Source organism: Haliotis asinina, chromosome 16 (genome assembly GCF_037392515.1).
Source record: "Haliotis asinina isolate JCU_RB_2024 chromosome 16, JCU_Hal_asi_v2, whole genome shotgun sequence".
Classification (NCBI taxonomy): Eukaryota; Metazoa; Mollusca; class Gastropoda; order Lepetellida; family Haliotidae; genus Haliotis; species Haliotis asinina.
Window position 1 is genome coordinate 48,303,768 of NC_090295.1, and position 16,715 is coordinate 48,320,482.

General features: G+C 40.5%; 3 protein-coding genes across 3 annotated transcripts; all 3 read left to right on the forward strand.

Moving 5' to 3' along the window:
* The first annotated feature begins 1,140 nt into the window (after positions 1-1,140).
* LOC137267836 (neuronal acetylcholine receptor subunit beta-3-like) lies at positions 1,141-2,304 on the forward strand. The gene has a single exon (XM_067802267.1). It carries the CDS (start codon positions 1,141-1,143, stop codon positions 2,302-2,304), a length of 1,164 nt encoding a protein of 387 aa, XP_067658368.1.
* A 764-nt stretch (positions 2,305-3,068) lies between these two features.
* On the forward strand, positions 3,069-10,869 carry LOC137267837 (acetylcholine receptor subunit alpha-like). Its single transcript, XM_067802268.1, has 2 exons — positions 3,069-3,074; positions 9,631-10,869. Exons 1-2 carry the CDS (start codon positions 3,069-3,071, stop codon positions 10,867-10,869), a joined length of 1,245 nt encoding a protein of 414 aa, XP_067658369.1.
* Positions 10,870-14,923: 4,054 nt separating this feature from the next.
* On the forward strand, positions 14,924-16,087 carry LOC137267839 (neuronal acetylcholine receptor subunit beta-3-like). The gene has a single exon (XM_067802269.1). The coding sequence runs from the start codon at positions 14,924-14,926 to the stop codon at positions 16,085-16,087; it is 1,164 nt and encodes a 387-aa protein (XP_067658370.1).
* The last annotated feature ends 628 nt before the right edge of the window (positions 16,088-16,715 follow it).

A 16,715-nucleotide genomic window follows, 5' to 3' on the forward strand; every position in this document is an offset into this window, starting at 1 on the left:
CATTGTTGCCAGTGCTGAGGAAAATGACGTCTGCTACAAATTCAGGGGAGGTAACTCTAATTGTACTATACTCAGTAGGCCAAGATGAGTTACCTCCCTTATACCATTACTTAGTTTTAAGTATCAGTGAATCAGTTGAGGTGTTAGGATAGCTCAAAGTAAGAAGAAAAATTCTCAATAATTATGAACCAGACTATAGATGGGATAATTGTTAAGAGCCTCAAAGGCCCGCTTTTGTGTCAGGTAATGTTGCTTTTAACTACCCGTTTAATGATACCATGACTCTTTTGGGCCTGCACATTGGGATGATTGAATTTCAGAATCAAAAGGACCCCACGCCGTGTTATGCTTTTAGTTTCGGTCCAAATTCACTTGTTCCATTTCTGAGATGGTATGGTTAGCTATCCCTGGGGGCGGCAAGGTGTGATTCTGTATTTTCTCAATCCCAGTGCCCTGAATGGTAGGATGTTGTCAGAATAACCAGACGTTGTTGTGTTGCCCGTATCCTGCGTTGTACAGAATACGTAATAATAATCACCATAGGAACGGCTTGTAATTTATGTGATCTTTCATTCAGAAACTGAAACGTGTAGGGTGTATCGGGGCATCACTCCAGTGTAAACATTTACGAAGGAAACTTTCAATATTTGAGTAATCACAGTGCAATCATCTACGTCTGGACATTATTGCATTTCGGATGATCTGCCTGAAAACAGCTAGAGATACCTAAAACCAATCGATTAACATAAAAAGTACCAACAACGTCGTATAAATAGTGTGTATAAAGGATATTGATATTCATTCACTGCTGTGACAAAATGAAGCTTGGGGCTACTAAACTATGTACGACTATATAAATTAGATGAAAACTAAAGCTTCTTCATATGTCCCCTGACGTCGACTGTAACGCCAAAGTGTTTTTAACTTTTAGTGATCACCAGTACTGTTGTACTACTTTCAAATGTTTGAGACAGATGATGATACCTCGATACCTAGATTTCTCCTGGTCAAACGCTGATTACCATATGTGCCATCAGTGCCATATGACGCTGGTTTCAAGTCACTGAGCACAATTATTTTACCAATATCTGCTGGTGGCTGAATGCCCAATTAACACTGTGTGACCCTTAGATGATTAACATGTACCTAAAATTCATCCTTTGTCTGTGTCTGTCTGATACGCTTGGTCTTCAGTCTGCTATGGATCAGGGTCCTCTGTACAGATTGTATAACGACCTTCTGGAGCACTACAAGCCGTACATCCGACCCCGGAGGAATCCCAATGAGACGGTGGAGGTTGTGGTTTCCTATAGCATGGCATCAGTGGAAGTCTTGGAGGAAACTACTCAGACAGTTGCTTCATCTGCTGTCATCCGATTTGAATGGAAAGATGACCTGTTGACCTGGAACTGTAGTGATTATGGTGGTATACAGTTTATAAATATACCCGTGAAGAGACTGTGGTTTCCGGACGTGAGCTTGACAAATGGAATAGACGATATTTCGTTGATTCTTCCCAACGGAGACCAAGCAAGGGTGAACAACGATGGCTGGATTCAATGGTACCATGGGATGAATAGACGGACAAAATGTCCAATAGACATGTCCACGTTTCCATTTGACACCCAGCTGTGTAATATCACTCTTTTCCAGTGGATATCAGACATTATGCAGGTGAATATGACAGCCGTTGGGGTCCATATTCAATCGTCATTATTTCAACGAAACGGAGAATGGGAAATCATTGACAAACTGATGGAAACAATCGTTCACAAATACCCCAATGGCTTCGTCCAGACTGAGATGGTTTTCACATTCGTCTTCAGGAGGAAATATCTGTTCTACATCATCACCAACATCCTTCCCGTCATGCTTCTCTCCGTCCTTAACCTTGGTGTATTTCTACTTCCGCCTGAATCTGGGGAGAAGGTATCGCTGTGCATTTCTATAGTACTGTCGTACGCTGTGTTCTTGTCTGTCATTGGTGGAAGTCTACCGGAAGTGTCAGATACTGTGAGCATCTTCAGCATCTATCTTCTGACAATGATGTTCGTCAAAGTAGCTACAACTTTGTGGACAGTTTTAGTGTTGAATGCTTACCATAAAGATTCGGAAGAAAAGTATTCCCCACAAGATCCCAATGACCAACACAGTCACACTCTCTCCAATAGTTTAGATAAGAAGACATTACAGAAGGGGAACAAGGAGCTGGCAAACAATTTAAACAAAATCGGTTTCGTCGTTATATTCTTCTTGACAGTTTCTGTCTCTATTGTGTGTTTTGTGCTATTATTTACACTGTAGTAGGTGTTTGATTAGTGCCATGAGTCCGGGTCAGAGAACCCAGTGTTGGATGAGCAACAGATTCGTAACTGCGAATCCTACCGATCCCAAAATAATCTTTTCCTATATATCTTTGTATCTATGCTCTTTACGTCAGGCCCTGGCTTGTTTGGTACAGATTTTGTTATTAAAGAAAAAACATCTTATGACTTTTTGCAGTACAAAGACGAGTTATATCTTTTCAAAAGACACGATGCATCAAGTCCGCAAATCTTACATTATAGAAACCAAGTAGTTTTTGAACTGGATAAGCGGCCCTGGAGTAGTAGAGTGTTTGAGTCGTTCTTTCGTCACTCCTAGGAACAGGGTTCGATTCCCGCTTGGGTACAACGTGTGAAGCCCATTTCTGGTGTCCCCACGCCGTCAGATTTGCCGGGTTAAAAGCGGCGTGAGACTCATTCACTGATTTTCCTGGGTGTCTAATTTGTGAGTTTCCATCTCTACTCCTGTACTCTTCATCTCCCACTACCCGTGAAATCTATGAATATTATATGTACTGTTACGAGTGTGTATTTTCTGTATATTTCGTTATTAATTCAGTAATAATTATTATTGGGTGACAATGAGTTTTGAATAATGAATATTGATGGGTCACATTTCGTATAATAGGTGATCGGCATTTTTATGATTTTGGCAGCAGGCTCATCCGGGAATTATCTGCCCTTGACTTCCTGTTTGTTTATTTCCGGGAGACATTGTTTCGAGGGCATTCTGCAGTGTTGGCGATGGCCGTAGGTGCTAGCACTTTCGGGAAACGACTGAACATGTATATAAAAGCTAGCTGCCGTGTTGTGAGGGACACAGATACACACATTCATATTCATTTGCTGGAGTTTATCATTCTGCCTCTGCCAACGCTTCATCTACTGTTGTCAGACCGCTCGCCGTGTTACATTCTGCACTACTCTTTCTCTCACACCAAGACTTTGGTGAGTTTGCTATACTATACATTTTGTGACCTATTGCCTTAGATTTTGTCTCACTTGTATTGCATTTGAAATCTGCATTGTGACTATTGAATTGTGACTGTGTGTACTTTGCTCTCGTTGCATAACAATACAATATTTGAATGTTTCAGACATGTCTTTGTTCTGTTTTGCTGGTTCACAAGGGGTTTCTTACATTGTTTGTCACGGTAAATTCTCAACCGTAACATTACATATGTACAGACGTTATGTTCATAATTAGCATGTATAAGTATCCAATAAGAAGTTATGCTTAGAGAAGCAAAATACTTTTGTTATCAGTTAAAACTATAAAAGAATATATGAAAATGATTACAAGCTGGGTGAGGCTAAAACGGAGATGTGTTATTATCAAAGAGTTTGAAGGCAATAGTCAATATTTCAGTACATTACATTATTGAAATGAGTGTCAGGGATTATCTAAAGAAAACGCTTTCTCTCGCTGGATTGAATTTTGTTTCGTCTTGTTTCATGTTGCAATGCGGCTCCTTCTTGAATAACTGCTACATTTTTTAGTTTGTTCAACTCATGACGGTGCGGCTGAGTTAAAGCGTTCCATCATCACGTTAGGGACCCTGGTTGGATTCCCCACATGGATACAATGTGTGAAGCCCATTTGAGGTGTTGCCCGCCTTGTTATTGCTGGAATGTTGCTAAAAACGGCGTTAAACCATACTCACTCACTCACTCACCCACTCACTCACTCAACGCATGGCTACTCTAGTACAGCGGTAGTAGCAAAGTGGCACATAGTTTAAGTATTGAGAAATAGGACAACGGTTGTCCACAGATGTTATGGTTCTGTGATAGATGTTTAACGCTGCATATCATATGATATAATATGATAATACACAGCATAACTCTTTTGAGTAATATTTCCGGTACATGCGGAAAGACGCAATGAAAGACGTCGTGAGCATCAACGCATACAAATGGCAGAATACCATACACATTACGTACGTCGTGGCATTTGGGTAGCCTAGAGGTTAGTGCGTCCGCTCGGTACACTGAAGACCCGGGTTCAATATCATGTACTCGAAGATTGTGTCTTCACATAATGCCACAGCTTTGTCCTACATTATCGCTCCACAGAGAATTTATAAAGCAAGACGTATTTTTGGCACCTTCACGATTATGTTCATAAAGACCTTGTTCGTGACTGTTATGGAATAAAGTGTGTTGATTGTCCACATGTGTATTGATATTATGTCAGCTAAACTCACTCAGTCACTAAGCTGTGACATCCCAACACACACATCCAATAGTCGCCTCTTCGGTCAAGCATAGGTCGTTGATTTCAGGTCATACCTGGACCCTCAGTAGTTGGAAAGTTGACGTCATGTTTTGAAAATGGTGTCTCTGTAACGTTACTGTCCTATGATATTCTATGTATGGAACGTCTTGCATGTGTCAAAGATATGTTCACGTTGTCTTTGCAGAGCGGTGTCATGGTTTTGCTGAAAACTATGAAAACTTGCACGAAGCTATAGTGCCAGCAGTACATATTGAATTAATTATATGTCTTGTCAGGCATTCACACCATGCAATTATTACAATATTATTTCTGGTAGTTCATGTCTTGGTAAAAACAAATCATTTACAGTGCTGTTTTTTCTCGTTGTATCGTTGTGAATTAACCATTTGTGTTACGGATTAGCAATTACTGTGATGCAAGGCTTGATACACCTTAACCAGCAAACCAGTCTTGATTCGGGTTGATAGACTGATTGAAGTGTGTTGTCAGTTGTTGGAAGTTCAGTGTAGACGAGGCCTCTTGAGAGGTCGATGAGACACGCAGAAAATAAAACTGCGGCCTACATGTAGCCTAATTTAAGGATGCAAGTTGAAATCTATGTTCAGCGATTTAAATGTTGATTAGTGTGACGTTATCATTAACAGGAAGACATACCGTTAACATCTGCTATCATTTAATATTGTACGTCATATACAGAAGTGTGGAGAGCTGAGCAAACACTACATCTTTGCTCCCATTTGTGACAGACAAAAGCTTGTAAATATTGCCAGGGACAGGTATTTTATCGAAACGACATACCATTTCCCATGGACCTTTGTCCTTCATGCCTCATGACTTGCGATGCGTGTTTTGTGAATACATTACAGATAATCACTTTGGTATTGTGTACTATTACCTCAAATGAATTCTACTTTGTGCATGTATTTAGTCTTGTGCTATTGTTATTAATGCTATCCACGGTCATGAACCGAGTCAAGCGGAATTGTAAAGTTGATAAATGATTGCTCTCTAAGATATGCTCCCTATGACTAATACAATGACTGGTCCAAAGGAGATGACTCTCGCCTGAGGACTAGGACTTGTCGAGCAGAGAAACAAATGCACGTGCGTGACGCGATGAGCGTTGACCCTACTTGTCTCGGTGTTTCATGTAATGTGCATACTCACATGTAATTCAAACCAATAATAGTGATTTGAAACTAACGTCGTCTTTGTTGTAAAATTGTTGTAGAAATATACAAGATTCAACCACAAGTATATCCATGATCACACAACTTCTGAACAATATCATCGAATAATTATGTTTGGAATCTTGAAAGAAAGCACTTCCTCAAACATTCCATTTACAATTGTTTTTACATCGCATTCAGGAACTGGTGGTATATTGATGAACATAACGAGATTACCTATAATAAAACCCATTAGGGTTTCTACATAATTAGTCTCAGGTTATAAAACATATTGATTACATGTATAAACAGATTGCCGTTACAATAACATTCCAGAATGGCATATTCACCGGCTAATGTGTAGTTAATGAGTGCCATAGAAGAATCCTTTTACACTGTGTTTTCTGATGCACGCAAATAGCTGGTGCGTGGAGATCATTTCCCTTTCCATCGTTTTCATTTGAGGAATAAAAAAAAACCCAAAGCAAACAAATTGTGATGAAAGTTGCATTCTCTTTCAGGAGTAAATGCGCTGCAAACATTTAGTCAGTTGGTATGTCGAAGGGCATGACATTATTACAGCATACCCGTCAGTACTTGTAGTATGACTTCGTGTTCCCTGCTGCATGACATTATTACAGCATACCCGTCAGTACTTGTAGTATGATTTCGCTTGAGTGAGTGGGTGACTGAGTGAGTTTTACGCCGATATTAGCAATATTTCAGCAATATCACTGCAAGGGACGCCAGAAATGAGCTTCACGCGTTGCAACCATATGGGGAACCGAACCCGGGTCTTCGGTGTGACGAGAGAACGCTTTAACCACCATGCTATCCCGCCGCCCCGACTTTAATATATGCATCGGTACAGTGGAAATATACAACTTCATCCCATGCAATGACGTCCATTTTTTTTTAAATTCTGGGGTCAGTTGAAGTTATACTTTACTGTAACACTGGTGCAGTTGTGAAAGACAGGGAATGTTATAGACTGTTGGGTTGAGGGGCTACAGGGGTTTGTACACAATAGGTGGGGGAAATAAACGCAAATATTGCTCCCTTTAGAAGTATTAACGGTCTTGGCATTAAGAAATCATTCATTGAAGTGTCCCTCAAGATCTGTCATAAGTGTTCTGTCCTGGGATCTGCTCAGTATCAGTATCGACGACAACACTATCAAGTACTGGCTGTTCTACTGTGTCAGTGATGCTATCTACGATGTAATATTGTCCCATGTATAATACATTGCACAGGCGATGTTCAGCGAGGGTCAGTAGTGTACTATATTATGACTCGTGCTATATTTAGCGTAGTTCTGGAAAGTACTACAACCCTATGGACTACTCTGCACCAGAGATTTGAATGTTGTGGCATCTACTGCGTCGGTACATAGGGGGAGCTAACTCTTGCCTCTTATCTCACATGACGGCTCAAGACCAGCACTATGTGGAACGACCGGTATACCCATCTGCTAGAGCTATTTTGCAAGTTGGATTACTGCTCCCGAGAGAGGAATATCCCCCGTTACCCTCTGTATTGCTGTATTTATTGCCCTTGTATTGCACTACCTCGGGGTCTGCACTGCCTTAGGCATAACTTTCTAATAATTTGTGACAATAGTTAATTTAAGAACGCAGTTGTTTGTTACATCACATTTCTTTGTTATTTGTTGTTCAAATGTAGTTCTTTTACTGAGTGATTCCCGGTTCAATCTTAGTTTCAACATGGCAGTCATCACTTGACTGTAGTCCTACGCTGGCTTTGAGGGACCAACTTTTATAGACAATGAAAGGACGTATCATTGACTGATAATTCTCTTTCTTGGACAGAGACTGGAACAATCGATCACGTTGCACACCTGCAGGTGGCCCTCATGCTTTACAATCTCACTGCACACATGACATGTCCTGCAGTTTGAGGACTACCGAGATGTTTTGGCATATATTGTGACAAGTAGGGCTACACATTTCCAGCAGAGGTCATTATAAAGTAGAAGTAGCCCCACATGTATTACACCGGCTGATATTTCAAAATGTAAAATGTAAAAAGTTGAAACTTTACCCAATAACCCGTTTTCCTTTAAAATCCAAAACGTTTTTCTTATGAAGATATTCTTATCAAAACAGTACCTTTATTGATGTTTTGAATGATAAATGTTACAATTACATGAATTAAAGTACAAATAAATCCATGTCGCACTCAACAAAGCAATAATTCTTTCAACTTTTTTGAAAAATGTTATTTTTGTGGTGTTTCTAGCACTTACAACATTTTTATATTCACGTCATGGCTTGCTACAGTATCAATATCAGTTGCTTATCTAGTACTTTTTGGGTTGAGTCCCATCTGGGATTCGAACCCGCACCCTCAGAGTCAGGCACCTAATCGCCAGCACACAAAGTCAACCTAGGCTGTTGCATTTGACCACTTTCTAAATGGCATCGTGTAATCATATGAATATCAGTTGCTTATCATCTAAACGTTTGTGCCAATCCTGTCACGCTTCCCAGGGGAAACGTTGTTATTCAGCCATAAGTTTCACGTCTGGAGTTGGTTAATGGACAGGATGGTTTCGAGATACGATATAACCACTGCTGTATTTGTTAAAGTTCACCAGGTAATAAAAACTGCAACACGTGAGGAAATTCTATAAGGCGCGAAGCACTCGTGTGCTCAGGCGAGGTAGTGTGTTCGGTTCAAACAGTACACACATAACCGCTTGCTTCTTTGCACTGCATCAGTGTTTAAAGTGATTTGAAGAGAAGCGAGCAAACCTTTTCCACGTCCATAGGAAATCGCGTAAGAGTCGATTTATAATTTGTTATACATTTGTATCAGGAGTATTACACATGTATCATATTGTTTGGAAACAGATCGAGTCTGGAATAGACAATCTAGTGACTGTCATTATGTGATAAGATGACAGAGCGTGTGTTTATGAATAACTATGGTCCCATCCTTCATATACATATGCTGGGTCTAGTGGGTTGTTCACCCGAAGTAATTTAGGAATTTATGGTATAAATCAAAATAGACAGATGTGCATCAAATCTGGAAAGTTTCTCCACGTCTACCATGAAACCTCTTGGTCCGTTGTTGGTTGATTGTTTAATGCCACAGGCAGCAGTATGTCGCCGGTCTCTAAACATATGTCGCCTCTAAATAAGTGTGTCCGCACCAGACGATCCAGTGATCAACACCAATGCCAACCTGATCAATTCTAACTTGGATCTTCACAGCTGTGAAGACCACGGGGGCTTATGGGTAAACACATTGGTATTTGATGTAATTGGCGCCGAATGAATGCAATTCCGATACCCTGACACGTATTCATATTAGTTGTTAGCTCCCGTGCTTTGGAATTCTGGACAGAAGCTCAGTGTATACGCGATCAATTGTTTCTGTGTGACATCAATCTCTTGTAGGTTAGAAACTGACACGTCTGTCCTTGGTTGTCATTATCTCTGTTGAGCTGAAGCTACAACCGTACAATTGGGAAAAATGTCACTAATTGACCTATACTTACACAATAGTGAGTAGCTCTGTTGTCAATATTGATAAGCTGTTGGTGAAACGGATACATTCGTATCAATGCATTGGTGTACATTTATATATGAGCTACATTTTAGTGTGGCTGCTGACACAGAAGACACTATCCTACGGACAAACACAGTTCTAATTCGACCCTATGCCATGAATATGCAAACACCGGATGACAAGGTATTGGAACACAGGTGTGTAGTGAAACAGCGAATTGATTAACGATTGATTTTATGTTGAGCGTGAGTTATAACGAGGTTTGGTTTTTCATTGTGGCCACGCTGTGTGGCTGCGTCCATGGGTACTTCTGGTCTGTAGCATCGAGAAAACTACTTTATAAACATATCTGTTTTGACAGACATCTACTTTGATTGTAAACCTTTGGTTCGTGATGCAGGACCAAACTATTGCTTTAACTCTGTGTCTAAGTATGTGTGCTGCATATGGACTTCAGCTTGGATCTGATCATGGCCCTCTGTACAGATTGTATAACGACCTTCTGCAGCACTACAAACCGTACATCCGACCCAGGAGGAATCCCAATGAGACGGTGGAGGTTGTGGTTTCCTATAGCATGGCATCAGTGGAAGCCTTGGAGGAAACTACCCAGACAGTTGATTCATCTGGATTCTTAACACTTCAGTGGACAGATGACCTGTTGACCTGGAACTCAAATGAGTATGGTGGTATAGATTATATAAATATACCCATGGAGAAACTGTGGTTTCCGGACTTGAGTTTGACAAATGGATTAGATGACCTGTCTTTGATATTGCCCATCGGGGAAAAGGCAAGAGTGACCAGCAATGGAAGTATCACGTGGTTTAGAGATTTGAAGAAACGTACAAAATGTTCTTTAGACATGCGGCATTTCCCTTTTGACACGCAGACGTGCAGTATCAATCTCATTCAGTGGGTCGCAGACATAAGGCAAGTCAATATGACTGCAGGTATAGTTGTGATTGAACCCTCACTGTTTCAACGAAATGGAGAATGGGAAATCACTGGAAACTCCAAGGACACCTTTCTTCATACATATAGTGGTAATAAAATTCAGACGGAGATTGAGTTCACGTTCATCTTCAAAAGGAAATATCTGTACTACATCATTACCAACATCCTTCCTGTCATGTTTCTTTCCGTCCTTAACCTTGGTGTGTTTCTACTTCCGCCTGAATCTGGGGAGAAGGTATCACTGTGCATTTCCATAGTGCTGTCGTACGCAGTGTTCTTGTCTGCCATTGGTGGAAGTCTACCGGAAGTGTCAGATACTGTGAGCATCTTCAGCATCTATCTTTTGACAATGATGTTCCTTAAAGTCGCAACGACTTTGATAACAGTCTTCGTTTTGAAAGTTTACCATCAGACCACCGAAGAAGCGTATTCCCACTCAAAGTGCCTCACGAGAAGACAGATACAGGACAACTTCAAAACAGATTATGAACAAGAGAGTAAACTCGTAAAACAGCGAACACCTTTGAAGAAGACAAACACACAACTCGCAAAATATTTAAACAAGATTGGTTTCACTATTGTATCTTTACTTACAGTCATGATCACCAGTTTGTGCTTCGCACTGCTATTGAAAGAACAGTAAAGATATTTGAAGATTTCATGCTATTGTGAATGCAATGGATAATCACTACATCTTGGTCGGAGTTATTCCCCTTGTTATTTTCAAGATGAGTGTCTTTGTTCCCAGTCAAAATGTATTATGAGCAACTATAATTATGGAATTTTCTTGTCCCTGGACCAAACAGCCCCCGACCCCTTAACCTTTGATTTTTAGTGGATATAAACAGAAAAGTTGCTTTGTCTTGTGATGATTACCTTAAAAGAAATGAGAAAATGAGAACCTTACGTGAATTGTGACCTTGAATGAATTGTGTTCACAAGAGAATTGTGACCTGAAGTGATTTATTGTTATTATTATTATTATTATCATATACAACTCCGATTGCCCGGTTAAGGTACCGGATATATGATTATCATTGTACAGATCAAGCCATAGGTCAGTTATGATGCCATACATATACATCCGGCTCTCGTCACATTTATGGCTTATCGCTGCGTCATGACAAACAGAAACTTTACAGTTTCAACCTAAAGCCCTGACACTGAATGAAAACTTCCTTAAAGAAGCCTGTAATCTCTGTTCTGACTATTTGGTGAAAAGCAGGAAGTGCCTAAAGACTCAAATACAGAGCTGATAGGATACTGATAGAGTGGAAAGCAGTTACCTAAATCACTTGATCAACTAGAGAATTATTTAGATGGAAATACGTTTTCTTTATTACTCCCCACTGGACGTTTCTTTGTAGGCACTAACCGTCATAAAGCAATGATGTCACATCACTGCCCGCATAGAATGGTTATAAATCAAACACTGGATGCGATGAACGATTGTCCTGGAACATTTATGGCCAAGATTAGCTATTTCAGAATTGTTACTCTGTTGCTTACTTCCTATTGAATGATTGATTCTATTGACTGTACATCTACCAGGGACATTTTCATCACATTTCGAAGACTTGAACTGGCTACCTTGATATAAAAAATACTTTGCTCATGCTGCCAAACCATCATTACCAGAAGGATGCTCTGTTGGGGTGTCTGTCTGTTGTGGACTAGATGGTGTGTCTGTCTGTTGTGGACAAGATGGTGTGTCTGTCTGTTGTGGACAAGATGGTGTGTCTGTCTGTTGTGGACTAGAAGGTGTGTCTGTCTGTTGTGGACAAGATGGTGTGTCTGTCTGTTGTGGACAAGATGGTGTGTCTGTCTGTTGTGGACAAGATGGTGTGTCTGTCTGTTGTGGACTAGATGGTGTGTCTGTCTGTTGGGGACAAGATGGTGTGTCTGTCTGTTGTGGACAAGATGGTGTGTCTGTCTGTTGTGGACAAGATGGTGTGTCTGTCTGTTGTGGACTAGATGGTGTGTCTGTCTGTTGTGGACAAGATGGTGTGTCTGTCTGTTGTGGACAAGATGGTGTGTCTGTCTGTTGTGGACAAGATGGTGTGTCTGTCTGTTGTGGACAAGATGGTGTGTCTGTCTGTTGTGGACAAGATGGCGTGACGGGAGCGTGAACCTTGAAAGTCTGTGTTTAATTTACGACTTGATTTCATATTGTTGTGTCCTAATAAAAATATCCGTTTTACAGTTTTCATGAAATCAAGATCCCAACTAAGTGTTAAGGGGGGAAAACTGTAATGGGTTCAGCAGCTTTGACAGGTTCCAGTGTACATTTATATTTAGCTAAACCTGCATGTGCTTTTACTACCGAAATTAGTTAATACAGCGAATGCTGATATCCTTTTCTCTTAAAGCCCAATACCCATGAAGATCCGAGGGTAGAATCGAAAAGGTAACCCATACTTGTCGTGGGAGGCTCCTAACGGGATCGGGTGGGCATGTCCATGTCATCGGTTCCCACTTGTGCAGATCGATGCTCATGCTGCTGATCACTGGATTGTCTAGTCAAGACTCGATTTTTTACACGACCGCCGCCATAAGGCTGGAGTATTACTGAGTGCGGCGTCAAACTAAACTCACTCACTGTCAAAGCCCATATGTTTAGCATTACCGCGGGCCTCAGTCAAAAATAAAAATACAATATTTCTACAGTTTTCAACAGACCTATATGTGCAAGACTTGTTATTCACGTAATAATATCTACAAAAATAGGGGATATAAAAAAACGGTTGCCACAACTATTGCTATTTTATATGTTGAAGGATGTGAATAGTTTAACATTCTAACGATGATACAATCTGTGCGTCGTTGAACATCAGGTGACCAGAGATTTTGTTAGATGAGTGGCCACGCATCATGGCCGTTCACTACGCAATGATCGTGTACTCAAGTCAAACTCAGTGATGCTTCCTGAATCCGTCTTTATTCTCAAGACATACCTGACGTAAACCTAAACTCACTCACTTTCGCGAACATCTCTTGTCACCAGTTTGTTTATGTAGAGTATTAATAGACGTGTTACCAGCCCAAATGCATATATACGGCTATAACAAACTAAATTTAGTTGAACCCGTTCACTGTATGTGTTAACGCTTTGGGCATGCACAAGTGTGTGGAAACAGGCCTTTCATTAATGGCCATCATTGTGAATGTTACCGCGAATTAAACACGTAGTTTACAGCACTAGTTTGGGCAAAATGTCCTATTGACAATACATAGCTTCTTTGCTATTCATCGAATTTGTAGATCCATATGCATTTAGATGACAATATCTTGTGTCTGCATTATGTGTTATAAGAGTAAAATACATAACGACAGGCAGCTTTTACCATGTTCAGAAATACCCATCGGAATTGATGTTTGCATTTGTTAATTGTTATCGGTGTATACGTTTGTGAGATTGTGAAATGACTTGTCTAAAAATTCGTGAAATAACTAAGAGGATCAGCTATTTCGCGTCGCTTTGTGTAAAAACAATTAAGTTCATGAAGTTTCATGAAGTTTCATTTCATCTAGATGTGGTGGGTAGGGATTTGTGAGGTGTGTCTGCTATAGACACAGCAAGTGTCAAACAAACAGGTGTAAATGCCAAGCTAAAGTGCAAAAGTCGCTGCCTCAATAGTTTTAACTGTTAGTGACAATGAGTGATGCTGAAATTGTGATCCTCGTTTGTAGATTAAGTTATTGTGCGAAATTTGTTAAACCGCTGATGGTCGGATCTTTGCGATATTCGTTAAGTAGATGGGATAATTGTTAAGAGCCTCAAAGGCCCGCTTTTGTGTCAGGTAATGTTGCTTTTAACTACCCGTTTAATGATACCATGACTCTTTTGGGCCTGCACATTGGGATGATTGAATTTCAGAATCAAAAGGACCCCACGCCGTGTTATGCTTTTAGTTTCGGTCCAAATTCACTTGTTCCATTTCTGAGATGGTATGGTTAGCTATCCCTGGGGGCGGCAAGGTGTGATTCTGTATTTTCTCAATCCCAGTGCCCTGAATGGTAGGATGTTGTCAGAATAACCAGACGTTGTTGTGTTGCCCGTATCCTGCGTTGTACAGAATACGTAATAATAATCACCATAGGAACGGCTTGTAATTTATGTGATCTTTCATTCAGAAACTGAAACGTGTAGGGTGTATCGGGGCATCACTCCAGTGTAAACATTTACGAAGGAAACTTTCAATATTTGAGTAATCACAGTGCAATCATCTACGTCTGGACATTATTGCATTTCGGATGATCTGCCTGAAAACAGCTAGAGATACCTAAAACCAATCGATTAACATAAAAAGTACCAACAACGTCGTGTAAATAGTGTGTATAAAGGATATTGATATTCATTCACTGCTGTGACAAAATGAAGCTTGGGGCTACTAAACTATGTACGACTATATAAATTAGATGAAAACTAAAGCTTCTTCATATGTCCCCTGACGTCGACTGTAACGCCAAAGTGTTTTTAACTTTTAGTGATCACCAGTACTGTTGTACTACTTTCAAATGTTTGAGACAGATGATGATACCTCGATACCTCGATTTCTCCTGGTCAAACGCTGATTACCATATGTGCCATCAGTGCCATATGACGCTGGTTTCAAGTCACTGAGCACAATTATTTTACCAATATCTGCTGGTGGGTGAATGCCCAATTAACACTGTGTGACCCTTAGATGATTAACATGTACCTAAAATTCATCCTTTGTCTGTGTCTGTCTGATACGCTTGGTCTTCAGTCTGCTATGGATCAGGGTCCTCTGTACAGATTGTATAACGACCTTCTGGAGCACTACAAGCCGTACATCCGACCCAGGAGGAATCCCAATGAGACGGTGGAGGTTGTGGTTTCCTATAGCATGGCATCAGTGGAAGTCTTGGAGGAAGCTACTCAGACAGTTGCTTCATCTGCTGTCATCCGATTTGAATGGAAAGATGACCTGTTGACCTGGAACTGTAGTGATTATGGTGGTATACAGTTTATAAATATACCCGTGAAGAGACTGTGGTTTCCGGACGTGAGCTTGACAAATGGAATAGACGATATTTCGTTGATTCTTCCCAACGGAGACCAAGCAAGGGTGAACAACGATGGCTGGATTCAATGGTACCATGGGATGAATAGACGGACAAAATGTCCAATAGACATGTCCACGTTTCCATTTGACACCCAGCTGTGTAATATCACTCTTTTCCAGTGGATATCAGACATTATGCAGGTGAATATGACAGCCGTTGGGGTCCATATTCAATCGTCATTATTTCAACGAAACGGAGAATGGGAAATCATTGACAAACTGATGGAAACAATCGTTCACAAATACCCCAATGGCTTCGTCCAGACTGAGATGGTTTTCACATTCGTCTTCAGGAGGAAATATCTGTTCTACATCATCACCAACATCCTTCCCGTCATGCTTCTCTCCGTCCTTAACCTTGGTGTATTTCTACTTCCGCCTGAATCTGGGGAGAAGGTATCGCTGTGCATTTCTATAGTACTGTCGTACGCTGTGTTCTTGTCTGTCATTGGTGGAAGTCTACCGGAAGTGTCAGATACTGTGAGCATCTTCAGCATCTATCTTCTGACAATGATGTTCGTCAAAGTAGCTACAACTTTGTGGACAGTTTTAGTGTTGAATGCTTACCATAAAGATTCGGAAGAAAAGTATTCCCCACAAGATCCCAATGACCAACACAGTCACACTCTCTCCAATAGTTTAGATAAGAAGACATTACAGAAGGGGAACAAGGAGCTGGCAAACAATTTAAACAAAATCGGTTTCGTCGTTATATTCTTCTTGACAGTTTCTGTCTCTATTGTGTGTTTTGTGCTATTATTTACACTGTAGTAGGTGTTTGATTAGTGCCATGAGTCCGGGTCAGAGAACCCAGTGTTGGATGAGCAACAGATTCGTAACTGCGAATCCTACCGATCCCAAAATAATCGTTTCCTATATATCTTTGTATCTATGCTCTTTACGCCAGGCCCTGGCTTGTTTGGTACAGATTTTGTTATTAAAGAAAAAACATCTTATGACTTTTTGCAGTACAAAGACGAGTTATATCTTTTCAAAAGACACGATGCATCAAGTCCGCAAATCTTACATTATAGAAACCAAGTAGTTTTTGAACTGGATAAGCGGCCCTGGAGTAGTAGAGTGTTTGAGTCGTTCTTTCGTCACTCCTAGGAACAGGGTTCGATTCCCGCTTGGGTACAACGTGTGAAGCCCATTTCTGGTGTCCCCACGCCGTCAGATTTGCCCAGTTAAAAGCGGCGTGAGACTCATTCACTGATTTTCCTGGGTGTCTAATTTGTGAGTTTCCATCTCTACTCCTGTACTCTTCATCTCCCACTACCCGTGAAATCTATGAATATTATATGTACTGTTACGAGTGTGTATTTTCTGTATATTTCGTTATTAATTCAGTAATAATTATTATTGGGTGACAATGAGTTTTGAATAATGAATATTGATG